This window comes from Mus musculus, chromosome 7, assembly GCF_000001635.26.
Source record: "Mus musculus strain C57BL/6J chromosome 7, GRCm38.p6 C57BL/6J".
Classification (NCBI taxonomy): domain Eukaryota; kingdom Metazoa; phylum Chordata; class Mammalia; order Rodentia; family Muridae; genus Mus; species Mus musculus.
In genome coordinates this window covers 126672799-126698383 of record NC_000073.6, presented here as the reverse complement: position 1 = coordinate 126698383, position 25585 = coordinate 126672799, and the positions used below count along the sequence as shown (strand labels likewise).

At 48.9% G+C, this 25585-nt stretch overlaps 3 protein-coding genes and 1 pseudogene across 6 annotated transcripts; 3 read left to right on the top strand and 1 right to left on the bottom strand.

Annotated features, from left to right (window-relative positions):
• Positions 1-1690: 1690 nt before the first annotated feature.
• Positions 1691-2384, bottom strand: Bola2 (bolA-like 2 (E. coli)). The gene is made up of 3 exons (NM_175103.3): positions 2285-2384; positions 2104-2201; positions 1691-1829 (listed from the first exon to the last, which is right to left on the bottom strand). The coding sequence occupies exons 1-3, from the start codon at positions 2345-2347 to the stop codon at positions 1730-1732; spliced, it is 261 nt and encodes an 86-aa protein (NP_780312.1). The 5' UTR covers positions 2348-2384; the 3' UTR covers positions 1691-1729.
• Positions 2385-2600: 216 nt separating this feature from the next.
• Slx1b (SLX1 structure-specific endonuclease subunit homolog B (S. cerevisiae)) lies at positions 2601-9457 on the top strand. Of its 2 annotated transcripts, NM_029420.4 has the most exons (6): positions 2601-2959; positions 5580-5631; positions 5725-6063; positions 6329-6456; positions 6561-6645; positions 6729-9457. In NM_029420.4, the coding sequence occupies exons 1-6, from the start codon at positions 2781-2783 to the stop codon at positions 6756-6758; spliced, it is 813 nt and encodes a 270-aa protein (NP_083696.2). In that variant the 5' UTR covers positions 2601-2780; the 3' UTR covers positions 6759-9457. The 2 variants fall into 2 exon arrangements, 1 of the variants encoding a protein (NP_083696.2); NR_033446.1 differs by lacking the exon at positions 5580-5631.
• On the top strand, positions 7941-25519 carry Sult1a1 (sulfotransferase family 1A, phenol-preferring, member 1). Of its 3 annotated transcripts, XM_006507538.4 has the most exons (10): positions 7941-10651; positions 10765-10904; positions 21860-22082; positions 22801-22940; positions 23031-23156; positions 23238-23335; positions 23987-24113; positions 24203-24297; positions 24787-24967; positions 25129-25519. In XM_006507538.4, the coding sequence occupies exons 3-10, from the start codon at positions 22066-22068 to the stop codon at positions 25239-25241; spliced, it is 897 nt and encodes a 298-aa protein (XP_006507601.1). In that variant the 5' UTR covers positions 7941-10651; positions 10765-10904; positions 21860-22065; the 3' UTR covers positions 25242-25519. The 3 variants fall into 3 exon arrangements, with proteins under 3 accessions (XP_006507601.1, XP_017177573.1, NP_598431.2); NM_133670.2 differs by lacking the exons at positions 7941-10651; positions 10765-10904 and having other exon boundaries at positions 21966-22082; XM_017322084.2 differs by lacking the exons at positions 7941-10651; positions 10765-10904; positions 23031-23156 and having other exon boundaries at positions 21899-22082; positions 22801-22977.
• On the top strand, positions 9697-10009 carry Gm6939 (predicted gene 6939; annotated as a pseudogene).
• Positions 25520-25585: the final 66 nt, after the last annotated feature.

Genomic DNA, 25585 nt, shown 5'->3' with positions numbered 1-25585 from the left:
CCACAAAGCCTTTAGTCTCAGCACTCTGGAAGCAGAGGCAGGCAGATCTCTGAGTTCTAGGGCAGCCAGGGCTACAAAGAGAGTCCTGTCTCAAAAAACAAACAAACAACAAAAACTAAGGGAAAAAAAACTTGACAAAACAGACAACATCCCATAAAGACAAACGAATAAGGAAACAGTCGGACCCTGAGCTAACATGGAACAGGGTAGTGGTTGGCAGTTCCGAAACCATGGTCTAAGACCCCCCAACCCCACTTCATTCTCAGCATCCTCCTGCCTCAGAGAATTGCCTGTAGGTTTCAGAGGACCTGGCCTCTGAGGAAGACAGGAAGGAACAGATCTCTTAAACCCTATCTATAGGAGTAAGGTGTTTGTTTTTGTGCACTGTGACCGTTTCACACGGATCCCCGTGGTCCTGAACACCTGATACTTCTGCCTCTACCTTTTATTCTACATGTGCGTCACAATGCCTGGTTTATATGGTAATGAGGACTGAACCTGGGGCTTCAGGGATGCTAGGCTAGCACTGTCGACTACCTATATGAGTGCATGCTTTTAAAGATATTCTCAATATGACAGCAGTTGCTGTGCCTGATTGGTGGGAGACTCTAGAGCTGGGGTCACACAGAGCGGTTCCAGAGGGTAGAGCTGGGATGGCACAGAACTGTTCTAGAGGGTCGGAGACTCTAGGGCAGAGGTGACAGAGCGGTTCTATAGTGTACCATGGCTGAATTGATACAATGCAGAGAACACCCAGGACCCCACCCCGGCCCTCCTCTCTTCAGCACACCATGGAGTTTTCTGGGTATAGACAATGGAAAATTCTGCCTGCCAGCTTGTGTCTCACCCCGACAGGGCATGTGATCCTGGGCAAGCCCCTTCTGCCTATAAACTGGAGGAGGGCCATCACTGGGGAGTGAAGGGGTGCTCTTTTGGGGTCCTTGTGAGGAGACTGAATCACTAGTTCTCCAGAGGAACTGAAAATGTTCAGGAAATGATGCCAGGGACAGGGAAGACATGAACACTGACTACTATGATCCCAGCTTGACCAACCTCTGTGATGAAATCAAGAGAAGATGGAGACAGGAAACTGGGTGGCTGAGACAAGCCTTGACAATATGGGAAGGACTGGGCATTGTGCTGGACGTCTGTAGCCATAGCTGCATGGAAGACTAAGGCCAAAGGATCCCCTAAGCTCATGAATTTACAAGCAGCCTGGGAAACATATGGGGACCTGTCTGAAAGACAAAACCAAAGCAAAGATCCACAGTGGAGAGGAACTAGCTGTGGGAGAGCTGAACTGAACATCAGCGTGCATTGTGTCCATCCCTCCTCCTGAGTGTGTACGCCTGTGAAGAGACTGACAGAAATTCTGTATCTTGTCTCTGCTACTTCCAGGAACCTGGAGTGAGGGAACCTGGGAGAATGCTCAGGGTTTCTGAGGGCTGACAGAGCAGGAACACCCTGCTTTTTGAGGTCTGACCTTGGTGACAGTACAGACCACAGGGTTTGACAGTAAAGCCTTGGCAGACTTAAGAACCGAATCTTCATTGTTTAAGTTGGGACCTAGAGGGCTCAGGAAAGAAATCCATCCAAATTTGCTGAAACAATGGCTGGAGGAGAGTCAGGGAAAAGCCACATCCGTGACTTGGCCTCAGGGTCTTCAAACAGCACACTGAGACCAGCTGGGCCAGGTTTAAATTTTAATGACTGTTCAGGCCTAGGCCCCTCATTCACGCCGCTGTCGGGTCCACTGCTCTGGGGTCAGAGTTTTCTGCTCAAAGGCATGGATGTGCGGGAGCTCTTCGGCTAAGCACTCGTTCACCAGCCTGGAGCGAGAGAAGGGAATGGGAAATGAGCGGCCTCAGCTGGAGTGATGGGCTCCGAAGCTAGGGTGACCAAGGAGATCGGAGACGTCTCCAAGAAGTGGGGATTCAAGGAGAGGACAGGAATCCAATCACAAAGGCAGGAGCACCCTCGGGGCTATGGGTCACATCTCCGGGCTTTGGGAATGAGTTGGTCCCACCCATGGCGAGCGGATGCCCGGGCTGCCATCCGGAGCCTGAGGCTTGGCTGGGTGAGAGGCTGGCTCCCGGGGCTCACCGGTGTCTCTGGAGCAGTGGCTTTCCCTCGAACTTAGCCGACACCACCAGGACTCGGAAGCTGGTCGCGCAACGGTTCAGAGTCGTGTCCTCCACCTCCTAGCGGGCAGAAGACCCGGACGATGGAACACGCGCCCAGGAGTCCTTCCCCACCGCCCGCGACCTCTCAGCATCGCACTCACCACATGCTCTGCCTCCAGGTCCTGCCGCAGCTTCTCGCGGAGGTAATCGGCGCTGAGTTCCATAACCACAGCCCGGCGGGGCTACAGCCCAGCGTGCAAAGAACCTCGCCTCGGGTCCCGCCACCTCGCTTTCCGCCCTCACTGCAGCCACTTCCTCCACGCCGCTCACTTCCGCCCTTCCTAGGGCGGCTTCGAAGGCAGCACTTCCGCCTCCTGGCTCCCTTGAATTCCCAGCACTTGGGAGGTTTCCTCCCAACAGTTAGCCAATCCGAGCCGGACTGGAGGGCAGCCAGTCCTGCGGTTCCGCTTGCACACCCTCCTCCTGCCAGCAGGCGGCGCAGCAAGTCGCTCTGCCGGCTTTCCAGGAGTTTGCAGGACCATTCTCCCGTGCTTTTTCCTAAACCAAGGTTTTGCAGTCCTGGCTACCCAGCCCTTTCCGAGGTCCGAGGTCCCAGAAACCACCCCCAACTCTGGCCCTTCAACCCAGAAAGTCCGGATGGACCATGCAGCAAGACCCGGGCGCTTCTTCGGTGTCTACTTGCTCTACTGCCAGAACCCTCGGCATCGGGGCCGCGTTTACGTTGGATTCACTGTCAATCCTGCTCGTCGGGTCCGGCAACACAACGCGGGTCGCAAGAAAGGTGGAGCATGGCGGACCAGCGGGCGAGGACCCTGGTAAGAAGGCGCGGGTGTCTGGTCGGAAGGCTCCGCGTAGGAGGCGGGCCGCTAGGGCAAAGGAGTGACAGAGGCGGGACCGGTTTTTTTTTTTTTTTTTTTTTTAGATCTGGGGCGGTGCTGAGTCCCTGGCCTGCCACCAGAGCAAGCGTAGCAGCGAGGTGGCACCTTATGTATATCAACACTCTGCGATGGCTGGATTAAAATTTGTGATGCTTAATTGGATTACGAGTGCACAAGTTTAGGGCTGCTTTGTAACTCCACTACCAGGGTATCAGACGCCCTCTTCTAATCTCTGCACATACGTACCAAACATTCATGCACATAAATGGATTTAAGAAAAAAAAAAATCAGATACAAAAGCTATGCTATGCAATTAACCTAGGTCCTTATCTTAGGGTTACTATTTTTTAAAATAAAGATTTAAAGATCTATTTATTCATTTTATGTATATGAGTACAGTGTAGCTGCCTTTAGACACGCCAGAAGAGGGAATTGTATGCATCGCAGATGGTTGTGGGCCAGCACGTGGTGGCTGGGAGTTGAACTCATGACCTCTGGAAGAGCAGTCAGTGCTCTCAACCTCTGAGCCATCTCTGCAGCCCCCTAGGGTTACTATTGTTACTATTGTTACTATTGTTGTGATGAGTCACCAGGACCGAAAGCGTACTGGGGAGGAACGCGTTTATTTGGCTTACACTTCCATGTGAATGTGCTTTCATCTCCTCAGATGAAGGGGTGAGAGGAGAGCCGTACCCAAGCTGTGTGAATATATGGCTTGGGCTGAGCCAGAGCGTTTCTTTCTCTGTTCTAACTATCCCTAGGCCTACCCCTGGAAGCTTCTAACCTCTGTACAATCTATTCTTCCAAGATGGCTGATTCAATCCGGCTTCTCTCAGCTTTTGACTGAATTGCTCTGCTTGGCCTCATACTAGCCTTGACAATCTGTTCTAATCTTCTGGCTCCTTCTCATTCTCTGGCTCCTTTTGTCTTCACCGGTGTCTAGCTTGTTCTCTCTACAACCTGTCTCTGTAAAACTTCCCTGACCAAACTTCCATACACATACAGCCCTCCCTTCTCTCTGCTTTTTTTTTTTTTAAGAATTATTTTTTTATTTAATGTATATGAGTACACTGTTGTATCTTCAGACACACCAGAAGAGGGCATCAGATCCCATTACAGATGGTTGTGAGCCACCATGTGGTTTCTGGGATTTGAACTCAGGACCTCTGGAAGAGCAGTCGGGTGCTCTTACCCACTGAGCCATCTCACCAGCCCCCTCTCTCTGCTCTTAAGTAGCTTCTCTTTCCTGTGTTGTTTTCATGTAGGTTGGACATCTGCCCTTTAATTAGATGTCATTTTCAAACATGGCTGCGTCTACAAACTCACCTTACCTTCACTGTAGGGATGAAAGGGCGTGTCTGCGTTCCAGCAAATCATACTGTAGTCCAGGCCGTGTTGGCATTCCAGCCCCATCATATAGACCTGGGCCTTTGGATGTGATTCCTTACCAGAGCAGCCATGTTGCTGGATTAAAATTCCTCTATGTTTCCACTTCACGTTCATCGTTGGAGGAAGTCAGGACAGGAACTCAAACAAGAGCTGATGCAGAGGCGGTGGGACCCAAGGCCACCAACTCAGGGGCTGCACCACTCACAATGGCTGAGCCCTCCCACATCAGTTGTTAATCAGGAAAATGTTCTACAGGCTTGCATGTGTGTGTGTGTGTGTGTGTGTGTGTGTGTGTGTGTGTGTGTGTGTGTGTAGAGCCTGATCTTATGGAAGAATTTTCTCGATTGAGGTTCCCTCTTGTGTCAAGTTGACATAAAACTAGCCAGCACAGTGCCATCAACAGATGAGTGGGTGAAGAAAATGGGACATATACAAGATGCAGATTTTTAGGAACCTTTTATTTTTATGTGGTGTGTGTGTTTTAACTAAATCCTAAGTGCACTGAGCTCAGCAGTACTTGTAGAGGTCAGAAGAGGGCGCCAGACCCCTTGGAATGGGAGTTACAAACTGTTCTGAGCCCAGATGACTGAAGTGCCTCTCCTGCCATTGCAGTTTGATTCAGCCACAACGATGAGTAAAATTATACCAGTTATGAGAAAGTGGATGGAACTGGACATCATCATGTTAAGTGATATAACAGACAAATAGCTCAACTTTTCTCTCATTTGGAATTTAGAGAAAGTGGGAAGAGAACTATTTGGAATGAAAAAGACCAAAAAGAAGGGGGAGGGGTGATTATAATAAGTAATGTCAAAATATATTACACAGGTAGGAGAATATCAATGCAACCTATTATTCTGTACAGTTAATATACAGTAGCAAAATTTGTTTTAAAGACAGGGATCAGGAGATAGGGGCCCTGGTCAACAAGACTGGGGCTAGAGTACAACTTCCAAAGGAGAGGAATCAGGGACGGGGTGAGGAGCCTGAGACTGGCAGATACAGGGTCTTACGCCTCCGTGAAAGATTCAAGTTCTAATGGCCGGGTGTGAAGCGGTGTGGTTGTGCTCTCAGTGTGAACTGGAGCACGGGCCTGGTGGAGGGATTCAGTTTCTATCAGGGTCGAGGTGGGTTGGGGACTCACTGGCCGTGCCCCTCTCCTTCCAAGGGACATGGTGCTGATCATACACGGTTTCCCGTCTGCTGTGGCCGCCCTTCGGGTAAGAAAGGTGTAAGGGCGGGCTAGACTGGTTTATCTAGAGGACCTTACCCAGGACCACCCTGACCTTGTCTTGGGTCGTCCCCTTCTATAGTTTGAATGGGCCTGGCAACATCCTCAAGCTTCACGCCGCCTGACGCACGTGGGGCCGCGCCTGCGCAGCGAGGCTGCCTTTGCCTTCCACTTGCGCGTTCTGGCGCACATGCTTCGAGTTCCTCCGTGGGTGCGCCTTCCTCTAACACTGCGTTGGCTGCGACCTGACTTCCGCCATGAACTCTGTCCAGCGCCACCGGCACACATGCCCATTGCCTTTGGACCACCTCCACCCCAGCCCTTAGTCCCAAAACGACCAGCTGTAAGCGAGGCTGACAGCGAGCGACAGCTGGATCTAGGTACCAAGGCCAGATGCAGTCTGTGTGCGCGTCTGCTGCAGGTAAGGGCACATCGGGGCGGAGACCTGGGACTTTGCCCACCCTGACACATGTCTAATGAGGAGGGCAGTTCTTTCCGAACCTATAGTACCAGCCAGAGGCTGTTCGAGCCTCCGAAAGGACAACCAGCCATCCTGTGAGATCTTCCCTGGTCTCCTTCTGAAGTCACAGCTCTTTCGTGTGCTTCCTGCTTTTTCCCTGTCACTTTTGTGCCTCTGCATGCAGTGTGTTGCTCTCAAGTTACTTCTCATCTGCCATGTTTGACAGGATGAAGAGGGCCCCTTGTGCTGCCCCCACCCTGGTTGTCCCCTAAGGGCCCATATCATCTGCTTGGCAGAGGAGTTCCTGCAGGAAGAGCCCGGGCAGCTTCTGCCCCTAGAGGGACATTGTCCTAGGTGAGTCCTAGTCCTCTTCCCAGCCTGGGGAGAAGGTGCCCACGTGCCAGCCCTGGCTCCCTGAATCCTCACTCTGGCATCTCCACCAACTGCACCTTTGGCAGCTGCAAGAAATCACTACTTTGGGGAAACCTGGTTGGGCAGTGCCACGCGGACACAGAGGAGGAAGAGGATTTGGAGTTAGAGGAGGTGAGAAGTGACTCTGCCCAAACCCCCCCCCCCCCCCCCCCGGTTTTCCTAGACTACCTCTGACCCACTCTTTGCCCTTACAGGAACACTGGACAGACTTGCTGGAGACTTGATCCTAAGTGTCCCCCTGTACCTTTCCTGCTTCTCTCTTCAGTAACTGGCAGCTTTTACTTGAGCACCACACAAAGGCTGGGATAAGGGTACCTTCTGATGTTTTCTCAGAGCTGGGCGGGAAAGGAAGGCGTGAAGTGGAGGCTTTGGCCTAACCATGTGGCCTTGCTTCCTCCCTTACCTTTCTCAGAGGTAACAGCTACTGTCTTCAGTTGCTTTCCCATGGCGATGATTAATGTTGGGACCAGCAACTTGGGGGAGGAGGGGGCTTGTCCCATGTTACACTTCCAGTCCATCAGCGAGGGAAGGTTGGGTGGGAACTCAAAGCAGGAACCTAGAAACCATGCAGGGGGTTGCCTATTGGCGCCATCTCTCTGGCTGGTGCTTCATTCAATCAACACTTATATGACCCAGAACCCCCTGCCTAGGGGTGGCACTGTCCACAGTGGGCTGGGCCTTCTCACATCAATCAGCAATAAAGAAAATGCCCGCACAGATGTGCCCACAGGCAAGTCTGGCTGAGACAGTTTCCCGGTTGAGGAGCCCTCCGAAAATGCAGGGCTGGGTGAAGTTGACAACTGAAACCAAACAAGATAATAATTAGAGGCTCAGAGGGTAGCACCTGTGACTTGGAGCCTCAGTTGGGAGCACAAAGGTCCTTGTGTTCACACATAAGCACCAGGCATCCCTTGGAAAGCTACCAAACTTTTCGACTGGACTCTACCCCCAAGAGTCCATTGATGGGGGCTGGAGAGCCAGCTCAGAGGTTAAGTGGCTGTTCTTGCAGAGGACTCAAATTCAATTCCCAACACCACATGGTCTCTCACAACCACCTACAACTCCAATTCCAAGGGATCCAATGGCATCTTCTGGCTTCTGAGGGACCAGGCAGACTGGTGGTTTACAATGCAGGCAAAACACTCACATAAATAAAATAATAAAGTTAAATTAAAAACAAAAGTTCTAGCCGGGCGTGGTGGCGCACGCCTTTAATCCCAGCACTCGGGAGGCAGAGGCAGGCGGATTTCTGAGTTCGAGGCCAGCCTGGTCTACAAAGTGAGCTCCAGGACAGCCAGGGCTATACAGAGAAACCCTGTCTCGAAAAACCAAAAAAAAAAACCAAAAAAAAAAAAAAAAAAAAAAAAAAAAAAAAAAAAAAAAAAAAACAAAAGTTCTTTAATGGTCTGAATACCTGTGGGATACTGAGAACATAGGATGTTCTACAGGTGAGCTACTGTACAGCCACACGGGTGATCACTGCCCTGAAGACAGACCTGCCTTCCAGGCAGCTACCACTAGCTGGCTCTGTGAGCTCCAGCAGAGTGCTCTTCCCCCAAAGCCTCCTGGTCTTTCTCTTGAAGCCAAGAGCACCTCAAATGGTAGTGGTGTGCTTCTAATGGAGGTGGCTGGCTGTTTCTGCAACATGGAGCTGGGGTGGGGCATCCCAGTGTCAAAGACTGCAGAGGGGATTGCTGCACTGCACAGCTTGCAAGCCTTTCCTGATGACCAGGAGAGTTCCATAACCAGGTCTGTAGTTCCCACCTTGGCAGACACAGCCAAGCCCTCAGCCCCAGTCACTTCCCACTCCCTGCTCTCCAGGTACCACCCGGGTCAGTGAGATACTTGGCATGGTCTATCAGGATGCTGACCTAGAGAAATGTCTCTAGGCTTCCATCTGGTTTCAGGTTCCCTTCCTAGAGCTCAGAAGCCCTGGTGACCCCCTCATGTATGTGAAGAAATAGTAGGAAAATGACCAGGGTCTTGAAGCTCTGGAAAGCACTCCAGCCCTGAGGTTCCTCAAAACTCACTGGCCTGTGTCTCTGGTCCCCCAGAGTTCGCTGGATGAAGGTCAAGGTGAGAGCCAGGGCAGTGCTAGCCAATCCTGGATAGACCCTTGGTCCTGTGCTGCTGAGGTCTCTGCTGTCTCATGGAGTAAGAGGCCATCTGCCTGTCAGTGTTGTGGGGTTCAGGATGGAGATCTGAGAGAAGGGGAGTCACAGAAAAAGGCGCTCACAGAACATGGAAGAGAGCTGGCTAGACCCAGATCTGCCTTGTTCTAGTACAGGTATGGTGGCCCCTCAGGGGACCAACCTGATCTAGTTGTTTGTATAGGTGGCTTGTCCTTGCTGTAAATAAAATAGAACTCCAGGTGCATTCTGACTCTTGGCTTCAGGCCACAATATGTGTGTGTGTATGTGTGTGTGTGTGTGTTTGGTTGTACTGAGGCAGGACATCACAGTGAAAGTTCATGGGGAACAGTAAGGAATGAGACCCCCCAGAATGCCATCCATACATGAGTCATGAGCGGATCAATCTCCACGTTAGGTCAGTTCTCATGAACTAGCCATTGCACAACAGTGCTGCCCAGCTAGAGTGAAGCCTTCAGCAAGAGTGATACCCGAGCCAGGAACAACCAAATTCCAGATCAACAGCACCCATATCACAAGGTTGCAACAGTCCAGCCTTTGACCCTGTTTCTCCTTTGCCATCACAGGAGAAAATTCCCTCAGTGTGTTGTGATGGGTGACAGGAACTCAGGATGGTTTAGACATGGGGTCAGATGCCTTTAATATTGGAGCATTGGAGAAGCAGACAGGTCTTTATGATTTTGAGGCTAGCCTGGTCTACATATTGAATTTCAGATCACCCCGAGCTACTCCCCAACTCTCAAACCAAACAACAAAATAAAACACAACACGGCAAATGTGATATTGCATGCTTTTAATCCCTGCATTAGGGAGACAGAGACAGGTGGACTTCTGTAAGTTCAAGGCCAGCCTGGTCTACATAATAAATTCCAGGACAGCCAGAGCTGCAAAAATTCAATAATACCCAGCCCTTCCTGCCAAGTCAAGAAAAGGCTCTAAGATGGGGAGGAGCCAGGACTGGCTTGGGACTTGGGGTGTGATGATGGTATCAGGGTGGGTCGGCTTCCCCTGCAGGTGATCTACGTTGCCCGAAATGCAAAGGATGTGGTTGTCTCCTATTATAACTTCTACAAAATGGCCAAGCTGCACCCTGACCCAGGCACCTGGGAAAGCTTCTTGGAGAACTTCATGGATGGGAAAGATGGGTTGAGTCTGCAGCAAGGAGGGGCTGGACCTGAGGGGCACAGCTGCGACTCACAAGGCCTGTGCCCACACCCTCTCCTCTCTCAGTGTCCTATGGGTCGTGGTACCAGTACGTGAAGGAGTGGTGGGAGCTGAGACGCACTCACCCTGTTCTCTATCTCTTCTATGAAGACATGAAGGAGGTGAGCCTGCTTGCTCCACTTCCTCCTGTGTCACATCTGCTGGGCAGGAACCTTCCTGGCCCTGTCCTGGCCCTCTGAGCCCCATCCTCTCCTAGCCCCACAGTAGAACAGCACTTCTGGTCCTACCTCCTGCTCAGGACCACAGCACAGCTCAGCAGAGAAGGCTGCACAGCCCCTATCTTGCAGTAGGTGTCAGTCATATGTGCCACCACTGATCAGGTGGCTTGCTGCTCTTGCTTCTCCCTGCTTCAGAGGTGCCAAGCCTGGGCACCAGCGATCAAAGTCTGTCCCTGTCCTCTCCCAGAAGGAACCCACAGTGATCATGCCAAGATGGCGGGGTAGGAAGCCCCCTATTTTGCCCCAGGGTACGAGGCTCACACGTAAGACACTGGGAGTTAGGTCCTGTCATGTCCCAGAGGCGCCTCCCCTTATCCTAGTGAGCACCAGCCCTCTGCTGAAGCATCCTCTTGTGCTCCAGAACTCCAAAAGGGAGATAAGGAAGATTCTGGGGTCTCTGAGATGCTTCCTGCCCGAGGAGGCCAGGGACCTCATCATCTATCACACATCCTCGAAGGAAATGAAGAACCCCATGTCTACACCACTCTCCTGTCACCACATGGGCTGCTCCGTTTCCCCTTTCAGGTGAAAAGGTGGGTCTTGGGTGGGTTGGGAATCTAGGGAGATTGGAAACAGCTGCCAAAGGCACTGGGGCTTTCCCTGTGATGGTCAGCTCATCTCTCCTCCATTCCTCTCAGGCATTGCTGGGGACTGGAGAAAACACCTTCACTGTGGCCCCAGTGAGTGCTTTGATGCCCACTACACTGAGCCGATGACAGACTGTGACCTCATCTTTCTCTCGCAGGAGCAGTCACTGCAGACAACTGTTGACACCACGGTAAAAAGACCTTGGGAGTAAAGGAGAATGTCCCTTCTCTGACAGGTCAGGGGAAACCCTAGCTGAAGGAATCACAACGAACAAAGACAAAACTTGAATTTAAAAAGAGCTGAGGTTCCATGTTAAAGTGATCTGTTAGCCTGTTAGGTCCAGATTAGATAACAACAGAAAGGAAAACGTTGGTTTTGTTTGCTTGTTTTCTGTATGTATTAATGCCACAGGCATAGAGGTTTTAGAGTCTAAGGATGACCTAAATATCCTGGACAGTGGTGGCACTGTCTTCAATCCCAGCATTATGGAAAAAGAGGCAGGTAGGTCTCTGTTTGAGAAAATGTGGGGGTTCCAGGCCAGCCAGGGCTCCACAGTGATAGCCTGACCAAAAATAAATAAATTAGACCAGGCACAGCACATACTCTACTCACAGCAGTTTCAAGGTAGAGACAGGAGAACCAGATATAGATGTTCAAGGTCATTCTCCAGTACATAACAAATCCCAAGCCAGCCTTGGCTCATCATACACTGTATCAAAAAAGAAGAAAAGAAGGAGGAAGAATAAAGCTGCCAGGCTGTGGGCATCCACAGGGGTTCAAATCCAGCCAGGTTCACATACAGCAAGGCTGCTTCAACAGCATTCAAAAGAAATGAAAAACAGAGAAAGGACACTGGAGCAGCTGGGTCTATTCCTATCACATGGCCTGCCTTGTCGGGGAGCATTGGGAAGCTTGCTGGGAGCAGGGGGGCAGAATTTGTACTCGACCACAAAAACCCTTCATTGTCTTTCCCCCCAGTGGACAGCACTGGCTAGCTGATATAGCACTGCCTGGCTGATATAGGCCTGCCAGCCAGCCTTTCCTCTTCTAAGCTCCGTGAGAGGCCCTTGTAAGTCCCTACAGTGGGTGATGGAGGGATCTAATATCTTTTGTTAGCTTTCTACCCCCTATTAACAGGCAATGAGTGTCCACAGCTCTGTGAGTCCACCCCAAGAGAGCTTCCATTCTCTGAAACCTGGCCCATCTGTCCTCCTATGGGACAGGTCTGCCGTACCACGTGTCATACCACAGGTGTGCTCATTCTTACTCTAGCCAATCAACAATTAGAGAGACAGAGACCCTCCCTGCTACAGATGGAGCACATAGAAGCTTTCCAGTGGCTCTCAACCTTCCTAATGCTGCGACCCTTTAATTCAGTTCCTCATGTTGTGGTGACCTCCAACCATAAAATTATTTCATTGCTACTTCAAAACTGTAATTTTGGTACTGTTATGAACTGTAATGTAAATATCTGACATGCAGAATATGTGATATGTGACCCCTGTGAAAGGGTTGATACCCAAAGGGGTCGAAACCCGTAGGTTGAGAGAGATTGCCTTAGAACAATAGAACAAAGTGAAGGAAGAGGAGTCACTAGATAGGAAACTCTAAACCCAAAGAAACTCCAAGCTTCAGATGGCTCAGCAATTAAGAGCACTTGCCATGTGGGAACCTCACAACAGCTTATGACTCTAGCAGCAGGAAACACATGCCCCTGGTCTTCACAGCCACCTGCACTGCACTCACAGACAAACACTCCAATACACACACACACTTAAAATAATAAAATTCTTTAAAACAAAACAGAAAGGCCAGAGAGATGGTCCAATGGTTAGGAGCACGTGCTGTTCTTCAGGAGGACTTGAGTTCAGTCCCTGGCACCCACATGGTGGCTTACTGTCTGAGTCCCTAGAACCCACATAGTGGCTCACACTGTCTGAGTCCAGCTCCAGGGGATCATAGCACATGGCCTACACACACCTGCACTCACGTGCAGACACAACTATACATAATTTTAAAATAATAAAAATTAATATTTAAATAAAGGAAAAGCAGCGGGACAGTGGTGGCGCACACCTTTAATCCCAGCACTCAGGTGGCAGAGGCAGGCAGATTTCTGAGTTTAAGGGCAACCTGGTCTACAGAGTGAGTTCCAGGACAGCCAGGGCTACACAGAGAAACCCTGTCCCTACAAACAAACAAACAAACAAACAAACAAACTAAAGGAAATCAGAAGTTGGGATTAAATGGGGGAAGGGAACTGGTTGTAGGAAGTCACAGAAGGGAGAGTGTGAGAGAAAAGCAGGTGAGAATAAAGAATGACATCATTCGCTGTGACAATGCATGATAACATCTATCCATGAATGAACAAAGCATGCATGGTTCCTTGGTTTTCCAGGCTGCTATAATCCTAGCACTTGGGATACCAAAGCCATCCTGAACGACAGACAGAGCAATTTTGAGGCCAGCCTGGGTTAAATGAGGCTCAGAATGTTCACAAAGCGTAGCGGGGACAAGATGCTCAAGCCCTGTGTGGCAGCAGGCCTCCGTAAGGCACCTAAACCCCAGTAAGTGACCCCAGGGAGCTCTCCAGCTCACTCTGCTGGATCCAGGAGGTGTTGGGGTGCACCGTGTGAAGCTTGTCTCTGTACATTCAATTGTTTGCTGCTGTGCTTGCAGAGAGCCGAGTACTGCAAGATTTTGCTATTGTTAATCTTATGGCCCATCACCTGGTTTTCCATTTTTTCTTTTCTCTTTTTCTTTTTCTTTTTTTTTTTTTTTTTGAGACAGGGTTTCTCTGTATAGCCCTGTATAGTTCCAGGCTGTCCTGGAACTCACTTTGTAGACCAGGCTAGCCTCAAACTCAGAAATCTGCCTGCCTCTTCCTCCCAAGTGCTGGGATTAAAGGCATGCATCACCACGCCCGGCTGGTTTTCCATTTTCTAAACATTCACCTTCCACACTGATTGCTTAATAAAGAGCTGACAGACAATAGCTAGGCAGGAAGTGGAAGGTAGAACTTCCTAGCATAGAGTCAGTCTATGGGAGAAGTCAGGGGTGGGGAAGTAGGGAAGGGAGGCAGGGTAGAGAGCTGGCCATATGGCAGGACGTGGGGCTATAATAGTTCAGATAAATTGAGATAGCTGACAGTCTGCCCAGCTAAAGACCTAAACTATAATAAAAATCAATACATTTTTGTGCCTTTATTTAACCACTGGCGGGTCTAGGAGGTCCTGCTATAAGGAGGTACTGTTTCTTTGCTCTGTCCTTGGTCCCCCTTTTGGGGCTGAACAAACTTGACATTTGACATCTCCCCTGGAGAAGCCACCCAAATGCTCACATTACCTACGACTGAGCAGCCATGGTCACACTGGGGGCTACTGCAGTCATATCAAGCCTGAGAAAATGAAGACCCAAGCCCCACTAGGTCTGCCTCCGGGAGGCAGAAAACAGAGTTGCAGGTGTGGAGGAGCAAGGCTGAACAGCAGTACTTCCTGTGAGGCCCATGGGACCCTCCAGAGGTCTGTCTTGCCTCTGGTGCTGAGCAGTGGGAGAGGCAGGTACAGCCGCTTGGAGTCTGGGACCCCGAGATGTATCTCATCCCTTGAGGGTTGACAGCAGCACGCCCTTCACCCTTCGGTCTGAGGGCTATGTGGTGGAGGGAGCATAGACCAGGTAGAAGGGCGGCTTGCAGGGCAGCCTTAGGAAGTACTTAGAACAAGAATTTCATTTTTTAAAGTGGGGGGCCTAAAAAGTCTAGATGAGGAGGGTAATTCTTTCAAGTTTACTAAAACAGTGACTGGGGAGAGGCAGGGAAGTGCCGAGTCCCTTAGTTACCTCAGAGCCCCTCTACAAACAAGGACTAATACAGCTAGTCCCGATCCACAAGTAGGCAGGAGGATCTGCAGCCGAAGCCTGTGATGGCTGACATGCTTTAAGTTTACATTACTGTGCTTAAGCAATCTCTAAAACAGCCCAGTGGTGGTAGCGCACAGCTTTAAACCCAGTACTCAGAAGGCAGAGGCACGTGGATCTGAGTTCCAGGCTAGCCTGGTCTACAGAGCATGCTCCAGGACAGTCAAGGCTACAGAAAAAAAAACCTGTTTTGGAAAAAAACAAAACAAACAAATGAAAAGAAAAACATTTATTAAACTAAAATGCCTGTAACCTGAAAAGCCTCACTTAGTCAAGGACAGAGAATCCCCTGGAGTGCTAGGGGCTCAGGCTGGGTGCCTGGACTGCACAGGATGGTGCAGGACTACATGAACAAAGGAAGTATACCAAGGATGTATGCTTGTCTCTGATTGGATGAAGGCCAGCCCTATGTAGCCTTGTGGGTTTTGCCTTATAAGCCCCTGACTAATAGACTTGAGTGTCATATTCTGAGGATGGGTCTCTGCTATGGGCCTGACAAGTATACATGGTCCTGACCAGTATAGTAAAGCTTGCTTTAAACTTGTCTCAAAAGTTGTGGTAGTCGTCTCATTCTCACTCCATGGGCCTGGACACTGACTGACAACTTTCATTCAATCCTTGAGACTCAGTGTAGAAGGGGATACATAAATTCTGCAAGTTGTCCTCTGACTTATACACATGGACGCACACATGTACACACACACACACACACAGAGGTTTGTGCATAACACCACCACCACCACGTAAATAAATGTAATTAAAACAATACAAAAAAAAAAAAAAAAAAGACTTGCCAGTGGGCCTTAGATATAGGTTAGTTGCTAGAGTACGTGCCTAGAACGAATGGAGTCCTTGGGTCACCTGCACCAGAGAACTGCTGGTAGAGGTAGAAGAACTAGAAACTCATGGCCATTTCAGCTTCTTGGAGTGTTTCAGATGGGCTCTGGTTAAATGAGATCTGCCTCAAAACCAAAACAAAATAAAACAACAGGGCTCCAACGGATAGCGTGGCTTTAAGAGTACGCGCTGCTCTTCCTCCGGTGCCTACAAATCCCTGGAAACTATAATGACAGGTGGCATGAGTCCCCAAGTGGGTGCCAGTGCTCCTTACACTCCCCCATTCCTCTCCCACTGCCTCCCTCCCCCTTTAAAGCAGGGTTTCACTATGCAGCCCATGCCCTTCAACAGACTGATAAAGTGAAAACTGGCTACAGAGAAAAGCTTTTTTTCTAAAGACATCCTAAACAACAAGACCCACACTCACTCAGGACTAGGGTGTTTGTAACGTGAGCCTTACCCATTAGCTCCTACAGAAGGAAAAAAAGACAGAGTCTTACCAGGTACTAGGTCACCCAACCTGCCTCTTCCTTCTGAGTGCTGGGATTAAAAGCATGGTGAACATGTGGAACAAGGGGAACACTCCTCCACTGCTGGTAGGAGCGCAAACTTTACCACCACTCTGAAAATCAATTGGGCAGTTTCTCACAAGATTGGGAATAGTTCTACCTCAGACCCAGCTATACCACTTGTGGGCATATACCCAAAAGATTCTCTACCCTCCCACAAAGATACTTGCTCGGTTATGTTGATAGCAGCTTTGTTTGTAATAGCTAGTGCCACAGAATGAGGTGACAACTTCAAAAGGAGGAGGCCTGGAACCTGTTGTAGAACTCTTTTTTTTTTTTTTTTTTTTTTTGAGACAGGGTTTCTCTGTATAGCCCTGGCTGTCCTGGAACTCACTTTGCAGACCAGGCTGGCCTCGAACTCAGAAATCCACCTGCCTCTGCCTCCCAAGTGCTGGGACTAAAGGCGTGCACCACCACTGCCCCGCTTCGGTTGTGGAACTCTTGCCCAGAATTAAATGTTAAGCTGTAGTTCTCATGGCAGTTTATCTGTTTTGTTTTTCTCTTATTCCTTTTCTTATTTACAACATGTTCTCTGGGAGCCTAGGCCAAGATCTTAAGTAAGAATAATGGGTAAAAAACCATCCCTTGAGATGGGGTCACTAACATGACCTTATCTCAGGGGAAACCAACACTTTACTTTTTAAATCGTTTATAAAATTATATAATAGTATTGATAGATTAAAACTTTTCCAACCATAAAATTTCATATGGCTACACGTGTGTCGTTGGAGGTGGTCTTTGGTATATGGTAAAGTAAGCCTTAAATAAAAAGAATTAAAAGTTTAAATTTATGCGTTGAAGATTTATAAAAAAAAAATCAGGCATTAGATGTTAAACAATAACTGACTATAAAGATTAACCTGCTCTTGGAAATATGCCGCTGACCTTGGATGACTGCCCCACTGAACACACCCTTTTAGAGTTGTTACGCTTGGATGATTTCTATTAATAATGATGTCACCTGCCCTGACTGTTCTGTTTGTAATTCATTGAATATTTCTTTTCATAGTTGTAATGTTTGCTTGACTTCTGCACTTTACTCTGCCTAATGATGGTATTTATGATTGCTTCACTGAACACATCTTCAAGAGTTGCAATATTTGAGCTGGGCAGTAGTGGCGCACGCCTTTAATCCCAGCGCTCGGGAGGCAGAGGCAGGCGATTTCTGAGTTCGAGGTCAGCCTGGTCTACAGAGTGAGTTTCAGGACAGCCAGGGCTACACAGAGAAACCCTGTCTTGAAAAACCAAAACCAAACCAAAAAACCCTTGCTTGAGAGCTGCAAAGTACACGGAGATTGAAACCACCTCTGTGTTTGTTCCTGTGTCACCGCCAAACCCTTTCCCACCTAGCTTTCAAGGACCCCCATACCCGACTGGGGTAGTCCATGGCAAGCCAGAAACTGGAAACAACCTAGATGTCTTTCAACTGAAAAATGTCTGCCTGTGAGTGTTGGTGCCCCCCGTGAACACATGTATCAGACTCCCTGGAGCCGGAGTTACAAAGGACTGTGATATAGGTCCTGGGAATTGAACTCATCCTCTGGAAGAAAAGTGTTCTTAACTGCTCAACTAAATTCTCTGCCTAACTTCTGAATTCTTTCTCCAGCACGCTACCCATTTCAGTATCTTGGATTTGGCAGTTGAAGTGTTACGCTCTTTTAGAGGGACCATCAGACCTTGTTTTTCTTCTTCTGATCTGTGCACCTGTTGGGGTGGCTATGATTGACTGTCATTTGAGGACTCAATCCCCAGTATTCCTCAGGGGGTAGAAGCAGTTCAACCAACCAACAGTAGTATAAGTCAAACCAAATATAGAAATGCACTTTAGCTGAGTGGTGGTGACACACACATACCTTTAATCCCAGCACTCAGGAGGCAAAAGTTGAGGTTGAGGGTAGCCTGGTCTACAGAGTGAGTTCCGGGACAGCCAAGGCTACACAGAGAAGCCCTGTCTAATGGAAGGGGGTGGGGGTGGGGTCAGGAAACTCTCTAAATGTGAAGTCAACTCTGATGCTGTCATAAAGTACAGAAAATAAACTGCCCCCAAACAAGCGTGCCTGGGCAGTGAGGTCTGCTTTACTCCCAGAACCCAGAAGGCAGAGGTGAGCACAACTATATGTGCTCATAGAATCACATCTATGAGCTTGAGGCCAAGCTGGACTACAGATCTATTCCAGGACTACATAACAGAGAGACCCCGTCTCAAAAAACACAAAAAAATAGGTAAAAGTAAAACAGTATTTGAGTGAAAAAAGAGAAGAAGTTAGAATTTGTTGAGGTTGGTCTGCTGTTTGGCATTGTAATGCTAAATTCTGTCCCCTTAGATCCAGTTAGAAGTGAACTTTCACTTTGAGTAGCTTTTGTTGTGCAATCTTATTCCTTAAGTTAAAACTACTGGTAACTAAAGATGTCTGGGCAGAAGAGGGGTAGGAGGGCCTTCAGTTCCCAGGTCTGAGAAGAAAAGAGAGAAGGAAGGAAGAAGATGACCAGGGGTAGGTGCATCAGGGCAGCACGGTCATGAGGACCCGCCAGCTGGAGAAGGAGGCCCAGACAGAAAATGGCAAGTGAGTTCCCGAGGTTATTGACAGGGACGTAGACAAAATAGCATAGAGGGCTGATCTCTGCCCAGCTCTAAGACTTATTATAAATATACCGGCTTGTATCTTTTATTCCGGAGCTAAATGATCTAGGTGGGTTAGAAAACCCCAATTAGTGTTTATTATAACAGGAATCTATAGCTGTAAGAAACAGAAGATAAGAAAAACATGTTAGGAAACAGGAGAGAAAATAGCAAAAATAAAATAAATGTACACTAAAGAGGAGGTATGTGAGCAAAATTAGATAAACATAAGAGGAGAAAAAAAACCCCTAAACTTTAAAAAATAAGATCAAATTGGGAGTGGTGTCACATGCCTAGTACCCCAGCACTTGGCAGGAGCAGGATCAAGAATCACGACCACCCTCAAGTTATGTACAGAGTTTAAGACCACTGGGAACTACACAACACCTCTCAAAGTAAAATACAATTGAAAACAGTGAGAGTATAGAGAGAGGGAAAACACTAGGGTTGTGGGAAATAAAAACAAAAAAAGTGTCTTGGAGTAGCTGCTTCTGGGTTTGAAATGTGGAGCCCAGAAGTCAGGAGAGGCAGTTAAGTTGGAGATTTTCCCACTTTATTCTGTTTAAACTGGTGCTGAGCCCAGAGTTCAAAGGTCAGTCCCTCAGCAGTTACAACCCCTCTTTCTCGTGTACTAGAAAACTGCAGATTCTCGTTTCACTCCAGAGACTCCTCAGCTTGTATACTTTGGGGCTGCTGATGTCTAAGCCCAGATAAGCTTTCTGAGTGCCTGAGATCTAGTACTAGAGGACCCATCTTAGTACCTTCTTCTCTAGCTTAACATCAAACTCCCTGCAGGAAGGAGGCGCTGCATGGAGTTTCCCATACATCTGCACAGCTGAGGTAGTCATGAGCTTGTGCCATCTCTTACTCTCTTGCGATTCTGTTCCCGTTCCTACAAAACTGCACACACACACACAAAGGGTAGGTGATGTCCCCCACTTTAAGAGCTGGCAGTCTTCAGTCACCTTACTCTTAGCTAATGAGGGTGGGGCCACCAGCAGTCAATCTTCCCATTGGATTTATCTAGTCTTCTCATCTACAAATATTTACACAGCCACTGACCTCCCAGGAACTATAGCTAGTAAAACTGATTTGTGGCTGGGCAGTGGTGGTGCACGCCTTTAATCCCGGCACTTCGGAGGCAGAGGCAGGTGGATTTCTGAGTTTGAGGCCAGCCTGGTCTACAGAGTGAGCTCCAGGACAGACAGGGCTACACAGAGAAACCCTGTCTCAAACCTCCCCCCAAAAACTGATTTGTGATTACTTCTTGTTTTTAGCCCCCCCACCCCCACCCAAGTATCTTAGTGCCAAGCAATATGCCTCTTCCAAGACAGAACCAGGGTAGAGACAGACCTTTTAAGTATGCACAGGGCCAAAATGGATTCCTCAGGAGTTCTCTCACACAAAATGCCACATGTGGACTTAAGGTTTAAGCTTGTTCTGGGGATAAAGACACGAACTTTAAATTAAAAAAAAATAAAAGTCATACACACATATATTGTTTATGTGCAAGTGTGTACACATATTTATGTGTCATGTAGCAGTCAGTTCTCTCCTTTCATTGTAAGAGTCCTGTGGATTGAACTCAGACCATGAAGCTTGGCAGCAAGTGCCTTTACCATCTGAGCTATCCTGCTGGTCCAAAGCTGGACCCTTTGGTCTTTATTCTTCTTTCTCCCTGCTTCAGTGGCAGCAGGTGTACCAGCAAAGCTTTCCAGTCTGTAACCTGCGAGCAAAATGTTGGGAAAGATACAGTTCTGAGCTGCAACTCAACACTGTCCCTCCAGCGATGCGGCTCTGCTGGTGGCCCTCTGTATAGGTACCAAGTTCTGAGAGGATCCCCTCTCCACTGGTACCAGTTCTCTTCATAGGTGCATGCTAGTAGATCCCATGGCTCTAAGGCCTGGCACTGGATCCGAACGCCCACCCACAAGAAAAAAGATGACATAATATATGAATATATACATTCATACCTGCAATCTTAGCCCTTGACATGCTGGAGCAGAATTGCCACAAGATCAAGTCTACCCTGGATTACATGGTGAATTCCTAGTCAGCCTAGGATCCAGTATGAGACCTTGTCTCTGTCAGTTCCAAAGCCAGCATTCTTTAGGATCTCTCGAAGCAGTTCTCCTCTACTAAAGGAGCCATTCCCTTATTCTGGCAGAAGGAACAGATCTGTGGTACCTATTAGCACACTAAAAGGCATGCTGGCATCTTGGCTCCTCTCGCTCCCCTGGCCCAGAGGCTCCCTTTCTACCAGCTTCTCACTGTCCTATAACCCAGCTATCTCAGCTACGCATCCCCCAACCCCACTCTCCAAGTCCTCGTCTTTGTCTTCATCTCTTGCTATCCCATGCCCAAACCCACTTCTCATGGCCAAGTCCAGTTTTCTGGTCATATTCAGTCCACTTCTTTCTCTCTGGACTCTTCCAGATCACTATGGCTGAACTCTCCCTAGCATCTACAATAAAATCCTCCCCTCAGTCACACCTCGGAGTGGTCCTGTCATCAGTCTACATAGTCTCAAACAAACACAATTTCCTCTAGAGAAATGGGAAGTCTTGTCCTGATGCCCAGCTTTGCACAGCTCTCCTCTGAGATGACAACTCTGTAAGGGTCAGGAGGTGCACAGCTGTGGTACAGGAGCCTCTGCAGCCCCAGTGCAGCTTGATATTGCATCTTCACTCCAACAGCAGACAGAGGTCAAGGGGGCACTCCTCACTCCTGGAGGTGTGTCTCTCCCAGCTGCAGCCTCTTGTCTTTGCAGAGGGTGAAAATCTTTCTAGGGACTGATCTCCACCAGTCACGTGTGGTATTGGATGAGGTAGACTAGAGCCATGAAGGCAGGGGCACCTTCCAGGGCCTTTAGACTCACACTCCCATGAACACCCCTCCAACTCTGTTGCACCTCTAGTTCCTTGACCTTGCTCCTTCCCATCATTCTGGACTTTCCCTGACGTCAGAGGTTCCAGGCATCGCTGTGGTTGCTCTGATCGAAGCCCAAGGTGTCCTCAAGACTGGCTTGGAGCCAGCAGGTGTCCCCATCTGGCTACTTTCTTCCCTATGCCAGAGTGGGTTAATTAGAAAAGTCCCATTGTTCTACCTTAAGTTTAGGTAAGTTAGGAAGGAGTCAGAAGCAGAGCAAAAGAAACCCACTGTCCATGCTGTGGCCTGATTGGTGTTTTGTTTTGTTTTGAACAGGCTAAACCCACAGTCCACAGTATGGTTAACAGAACCCTGCCCTACTCCACCTCCTCCCCTTTTTGTTTCTGGAGAACAGCCAGTCCTAGCACTGTTTCCACTTCCTCCCACTTGGGACACAAAATCTCCAGCTCAAAGACCAATTCTGCATTCCCCACATTGCAAAGCCTACACAAAGATCCCTACCACTGAGCACCGAGGGAGGCATGGCTCAGAACCCCAGGTGAGTGGCAGAGTGGGGTGGCCACCTTGTCCTGCCCAGATACTGGTTCCACTGCTCTTCAAGTGCCAGCTAGTCCTTACACTTTGATTAGTCTGCCTGACTGCTGCCTGGGCCTCTAGCCTCTCTACTTTCTCCATGCATACCCCACCTCAGAAGAGCAACTGTGGTTTGTCTGAGTTCCCCTCCGCTCTGGCTTGTTTTAGAATCCTTTTTATTTTAGTAGAAAGTTTCTCCCTACCTTGCAACAAGCTTAATAGCTAAATTGGTTATATTTGTCTCAGAGCAAAATAGGATATCAGTTCTAGATGGGCTGAGGCATTTCTGAAGATAACAGGAAGTTCAAGGGGAAAAAAATAGAGAGAGGCCATGGCCTGAAGCTGCACTAGGAAGTAGTGAAGACTCGGCTGGTGCCTGCCGTTTTCTCATGTATGAGCTGGAATATCCTAGGAAACAGCACACATTGGACTGATTCTACCTCAGAGTGTTTTAATGCCTGGACTATGTATGCTTGGGCACTAGGGACATGGAACAATGTTCCACAGGTGATCAGACATAGCACAGTGGTGACTTTTGGTGGAGATAGATTTGCCTTTGATCCCAGATCTACCTGCCACTTTGGGGGGCTCTGCCAAAGCCCCAGGATCCCCGTCTTAAATCATTTAACACATGGTACTGTGGACTTGCTAGAGAAGTGGGTTTTACTCTGTTCTCAATGCAGCAACATGGAGCCCTTGCGTAAACCACTGGTGCCTGTGAAGGGAATCCCACTCATCAAATACTTTGCGGAGACAATGGAGCAACTGCAGAACTTCACAGCCTGGCCTGATGATGTGCTCATCAGCACGTACCCAAAGTCTGGTGAGCGAGCAGTGGTCCCCACCACACACACACTTTGGTAAGCAGGTCAAGACTCTGAGCCTCGCTCACCTCTTGCTCCTCCCTTTCCAGGTACTACCTGGATGAGTGAGATCATGGATATGATCTATCAGGGTGGCAAGCTAGATAAGTGTGGCCGGGCCCCCGTCTATGCCCGGATACCCTTCCTTGAGTTCAGCTGCCCAGGGGTCCCCCCAGGTATGTGCATGGGGGTGCTAGAGACAAGTGGAAAAAGGTAGGACCGGGCCCCAGTTTAACAAAGTTCCTTGTTCAACTTAGGTCTTGAAACTCTGAAAGAGACACCAGCCCCACGGATCATTAAGACACATCTGCCCTTGTCCTTACTCCCTCAGAGTCTGCTGGATCAAAAGATCAAGGTAAAACCAACCAACTAACAGAAAACCCCAGTTATGGTAGTGCTTTTCAGCATGTGGGAAGTAGAGGCAGAAGGACTGGGGGCAACTGGCTACACAGCAAGTCCAAGACCATGTCTCACTCAAAAAGACAGAGAAAAAGAAAGAAGGAATGGAAGGGGGGGGTGAGAGGATGCAAGGGGCCTTTTGGGGGTCATCATAGCTTTGGTTTGTTCTTCTGGGAATTGTGGAACTATTCAAGCCCTATTTCATCTCATATGGAGGGTTACTGGCTGTCACTCTGGAAGGGCTCCGATAACAAGGAAAATGGAACTCTTTAGAGATGCAGAGTCTAGGTGTTCACAGGACACACACAGAGCCTGCTGGGACTCTGACTTACCACGTGGATGTGCTGACAACAAAGGAGTCAGATAAAACAGTTCAACAAATAGCCAGGACTTTGGTATCAGGGAAGGTACAATCTTAGGACAATGATGCCCATACGATGAGATCTCAACAACTCAAATGCCAGTCCTGTTTTCTCTTCTGCCATCCCAAAAAGAAGTGCTGGGAAATCCCCAAGTGCTAGAAGGTCCCACCACCTCATTTGGTCTTATGAAGGGTGACAGGAAAGCAGGGGAAGAAAGCAGAACTGGGGATCGGCTTCCCCTGCAGGTGATCTACGTTGCCCGAAATGCAAAGGATGTGGTTGTCTCCTATTATAACTTCTACAAAATGGCCAAGCTGCACCCTGACCCAGGCACCTGGGAAAGCTTCTTGGAGAACTTCATGGATGGGAAAGGTGGGTTGAGTCTGCAGCAAGGAGGGGCTGGACCTGAGGGGCACAGCTGCGGCTCACAAAGCCTGTGCCCACACCCTCTCCTCTCTCAGTGTCCTATGGGTCGTGGTACCAGCACGTGAAGGAGTGGTGGGAGCTGAGACGCACTCACCCTGTTCTCTATCTCTTCTATGAAGACATGAAGGAGGTGAGTCTGCTTGCTCCACTTCCTCCTGTGTCACATCTGCTGGGCAGGAACCTTCCTGGCCCTGTCCTGGCCCTCTGAGCCCCATCCTATCCTAGCCCCACAGTAGAACAGCACTTCTGGTCCTACCTCCTGCTCAGGACCACAGCACAGCTCAGCAGAGAAGGCTGCACAGCCCCTATCTTGCAGTAGGTGTCAGTCATATGTGCCACCACTGATCAGGTGGCTTGCTGCTCTTGCTTCTCCCTGCTTCAGAGGTGCCAAGCCTGGGCACCAGCGATCAAAGTCTGTCCCTGTCCTCTCCCAGAAGGAACCCACAGTGATCATGCCAAGATGGCGGGGTAGGAAGCCACCTATTTTGCCCCAGGGTAAGAGGTTCAGAGTCAAGGCACCAAGTCTAAGGGTTCCTTAGTGGAAGTGACCTGCTCCCTGCGACTGACCCTCCCATCTTGTTCTACTGACACCCAAACTGAGATCCTCTTCCTGCTCCAGAATCCCAAAAGGGAGATCAAGAAGATTCTAGAGTTTCTGGGGCGCTCTCTACCTGAGGAGACTGTGGATTTAATTGTTCACCACACATCCTTCAAGAAAATGAAGGAGAACCCCATGGCTAACTACACAACCATCCCAACTGAAGTTATGGACCACACTATTTCTCCCTTCATGAGGAAAGGTGGGTAGGAGCCTGGATGGGCATTTGAAGTACTTGGGGAAGGGTGGTTGGATGTAGCCAACAAAATCTTCATAGTCACAAGGGTCCTCTCCTTAGCTGTGAATCTATAGTCTTAGTGTCTGTCTGTCTGTCTGTCTGTCTCTCTTTCTCTCTCTCTCCAGGTACCATTGGGGACTGGAAAAATACCTTCACTGTAGCCCAGAGTGAGCACTTTGATGCCCACTATGCCAAGATAATGACAGGTTGTGACTTCACGTTCCGCTGTCAAATATGAGTGGATATGGCTATACTGGGAACCAAGGCAAGCTGACACAGCCCATCATGATCTCAAGAGAAAAATGTGATGTGTTCAATTTATTTGTTGTATGCCTAAAGGAAATCTGAGCTAAGAGAATAGGACTGGGGATGTAGCTGAGGCAGAGGGTCTTATCAACATGTCAGGAAAGCCATCAGTCCTAACACTGAAAAAGAACCTAAAGTACAAACATGCAAAAATAGTAAGATAAACTGTATTTTACCTGAACAAATAAATGCCACTGGGAGCTGACTGGACCTTCTCCCTCTTGCGACCATCAATCCCACGTGCCTGATGGAGGATGGCAAGAGGGTCTGACGTAG

Excerpts from the sequence above, each read along its gene's own strand:
- Bola2 (NM_175103.3), bottom strand. The coding sequence starts at position 2,347 with ATGGAACTCAGCGCCGATTACCTCCGCGAGAAGCTGCGGCAGGACCTG. Across the intron at positions 2,202-2,284 it reads ACCTGGAGGCAGAGCATGTG|GAGGTGGAGGACACGACTCT; the intron begins GTGAGTGCGATG and ends TCTGCCCGCTAG. Across the intron at positions 1,830-2,103 it reads CCACTGCTCCAGAGACACCG|GCTGGTGAACGAGTGCTTAG; the intron begins GTGAGCCCCGGG and ends CTCTCGCTCCAG.
- Sult1a1 (XM_006507538.4), top strand. Across the intron at positions 23,157-23,237 it reads CTGCCCAGGGGTCCCCCCAG|GTCTTGAAACTCTGAAAGAG; the intron begins GTATGTGCATGG and ends TGTTCAACTTAG. Across the intron at positions 23,336-23,986 it reads TGCTGGATCAAAAGATCAAG|GTGATCTACGTTGCCCGAAA; the intron begins GTAAAACCAACC and ends CTTCCCCTGCAG.
- Slx1b (NM_029420.4), top strand. The coding sequence starts at position 2,781 with ATGGACCATGCAGCAAGACCCGGGCGCTTCTTCGGTGTCTACTTGCTC. Across the intron at positions 5,632-5,724 it reads CTGCTGTGGCCGCCCTTCGG|TTTGAATGGGCCTGGCAACA; the intron begins GTAAGAAAGGTG and ends CCCCTTCTATAG. Across the intron at positions 6,064-6,328 it reads TGTGTGCGCGTCTGCTGCAG|GATGAAGAGGGCCCCTTGTG; the intron begins GTAAGGGCACAT and ends CATGTTTGACAG.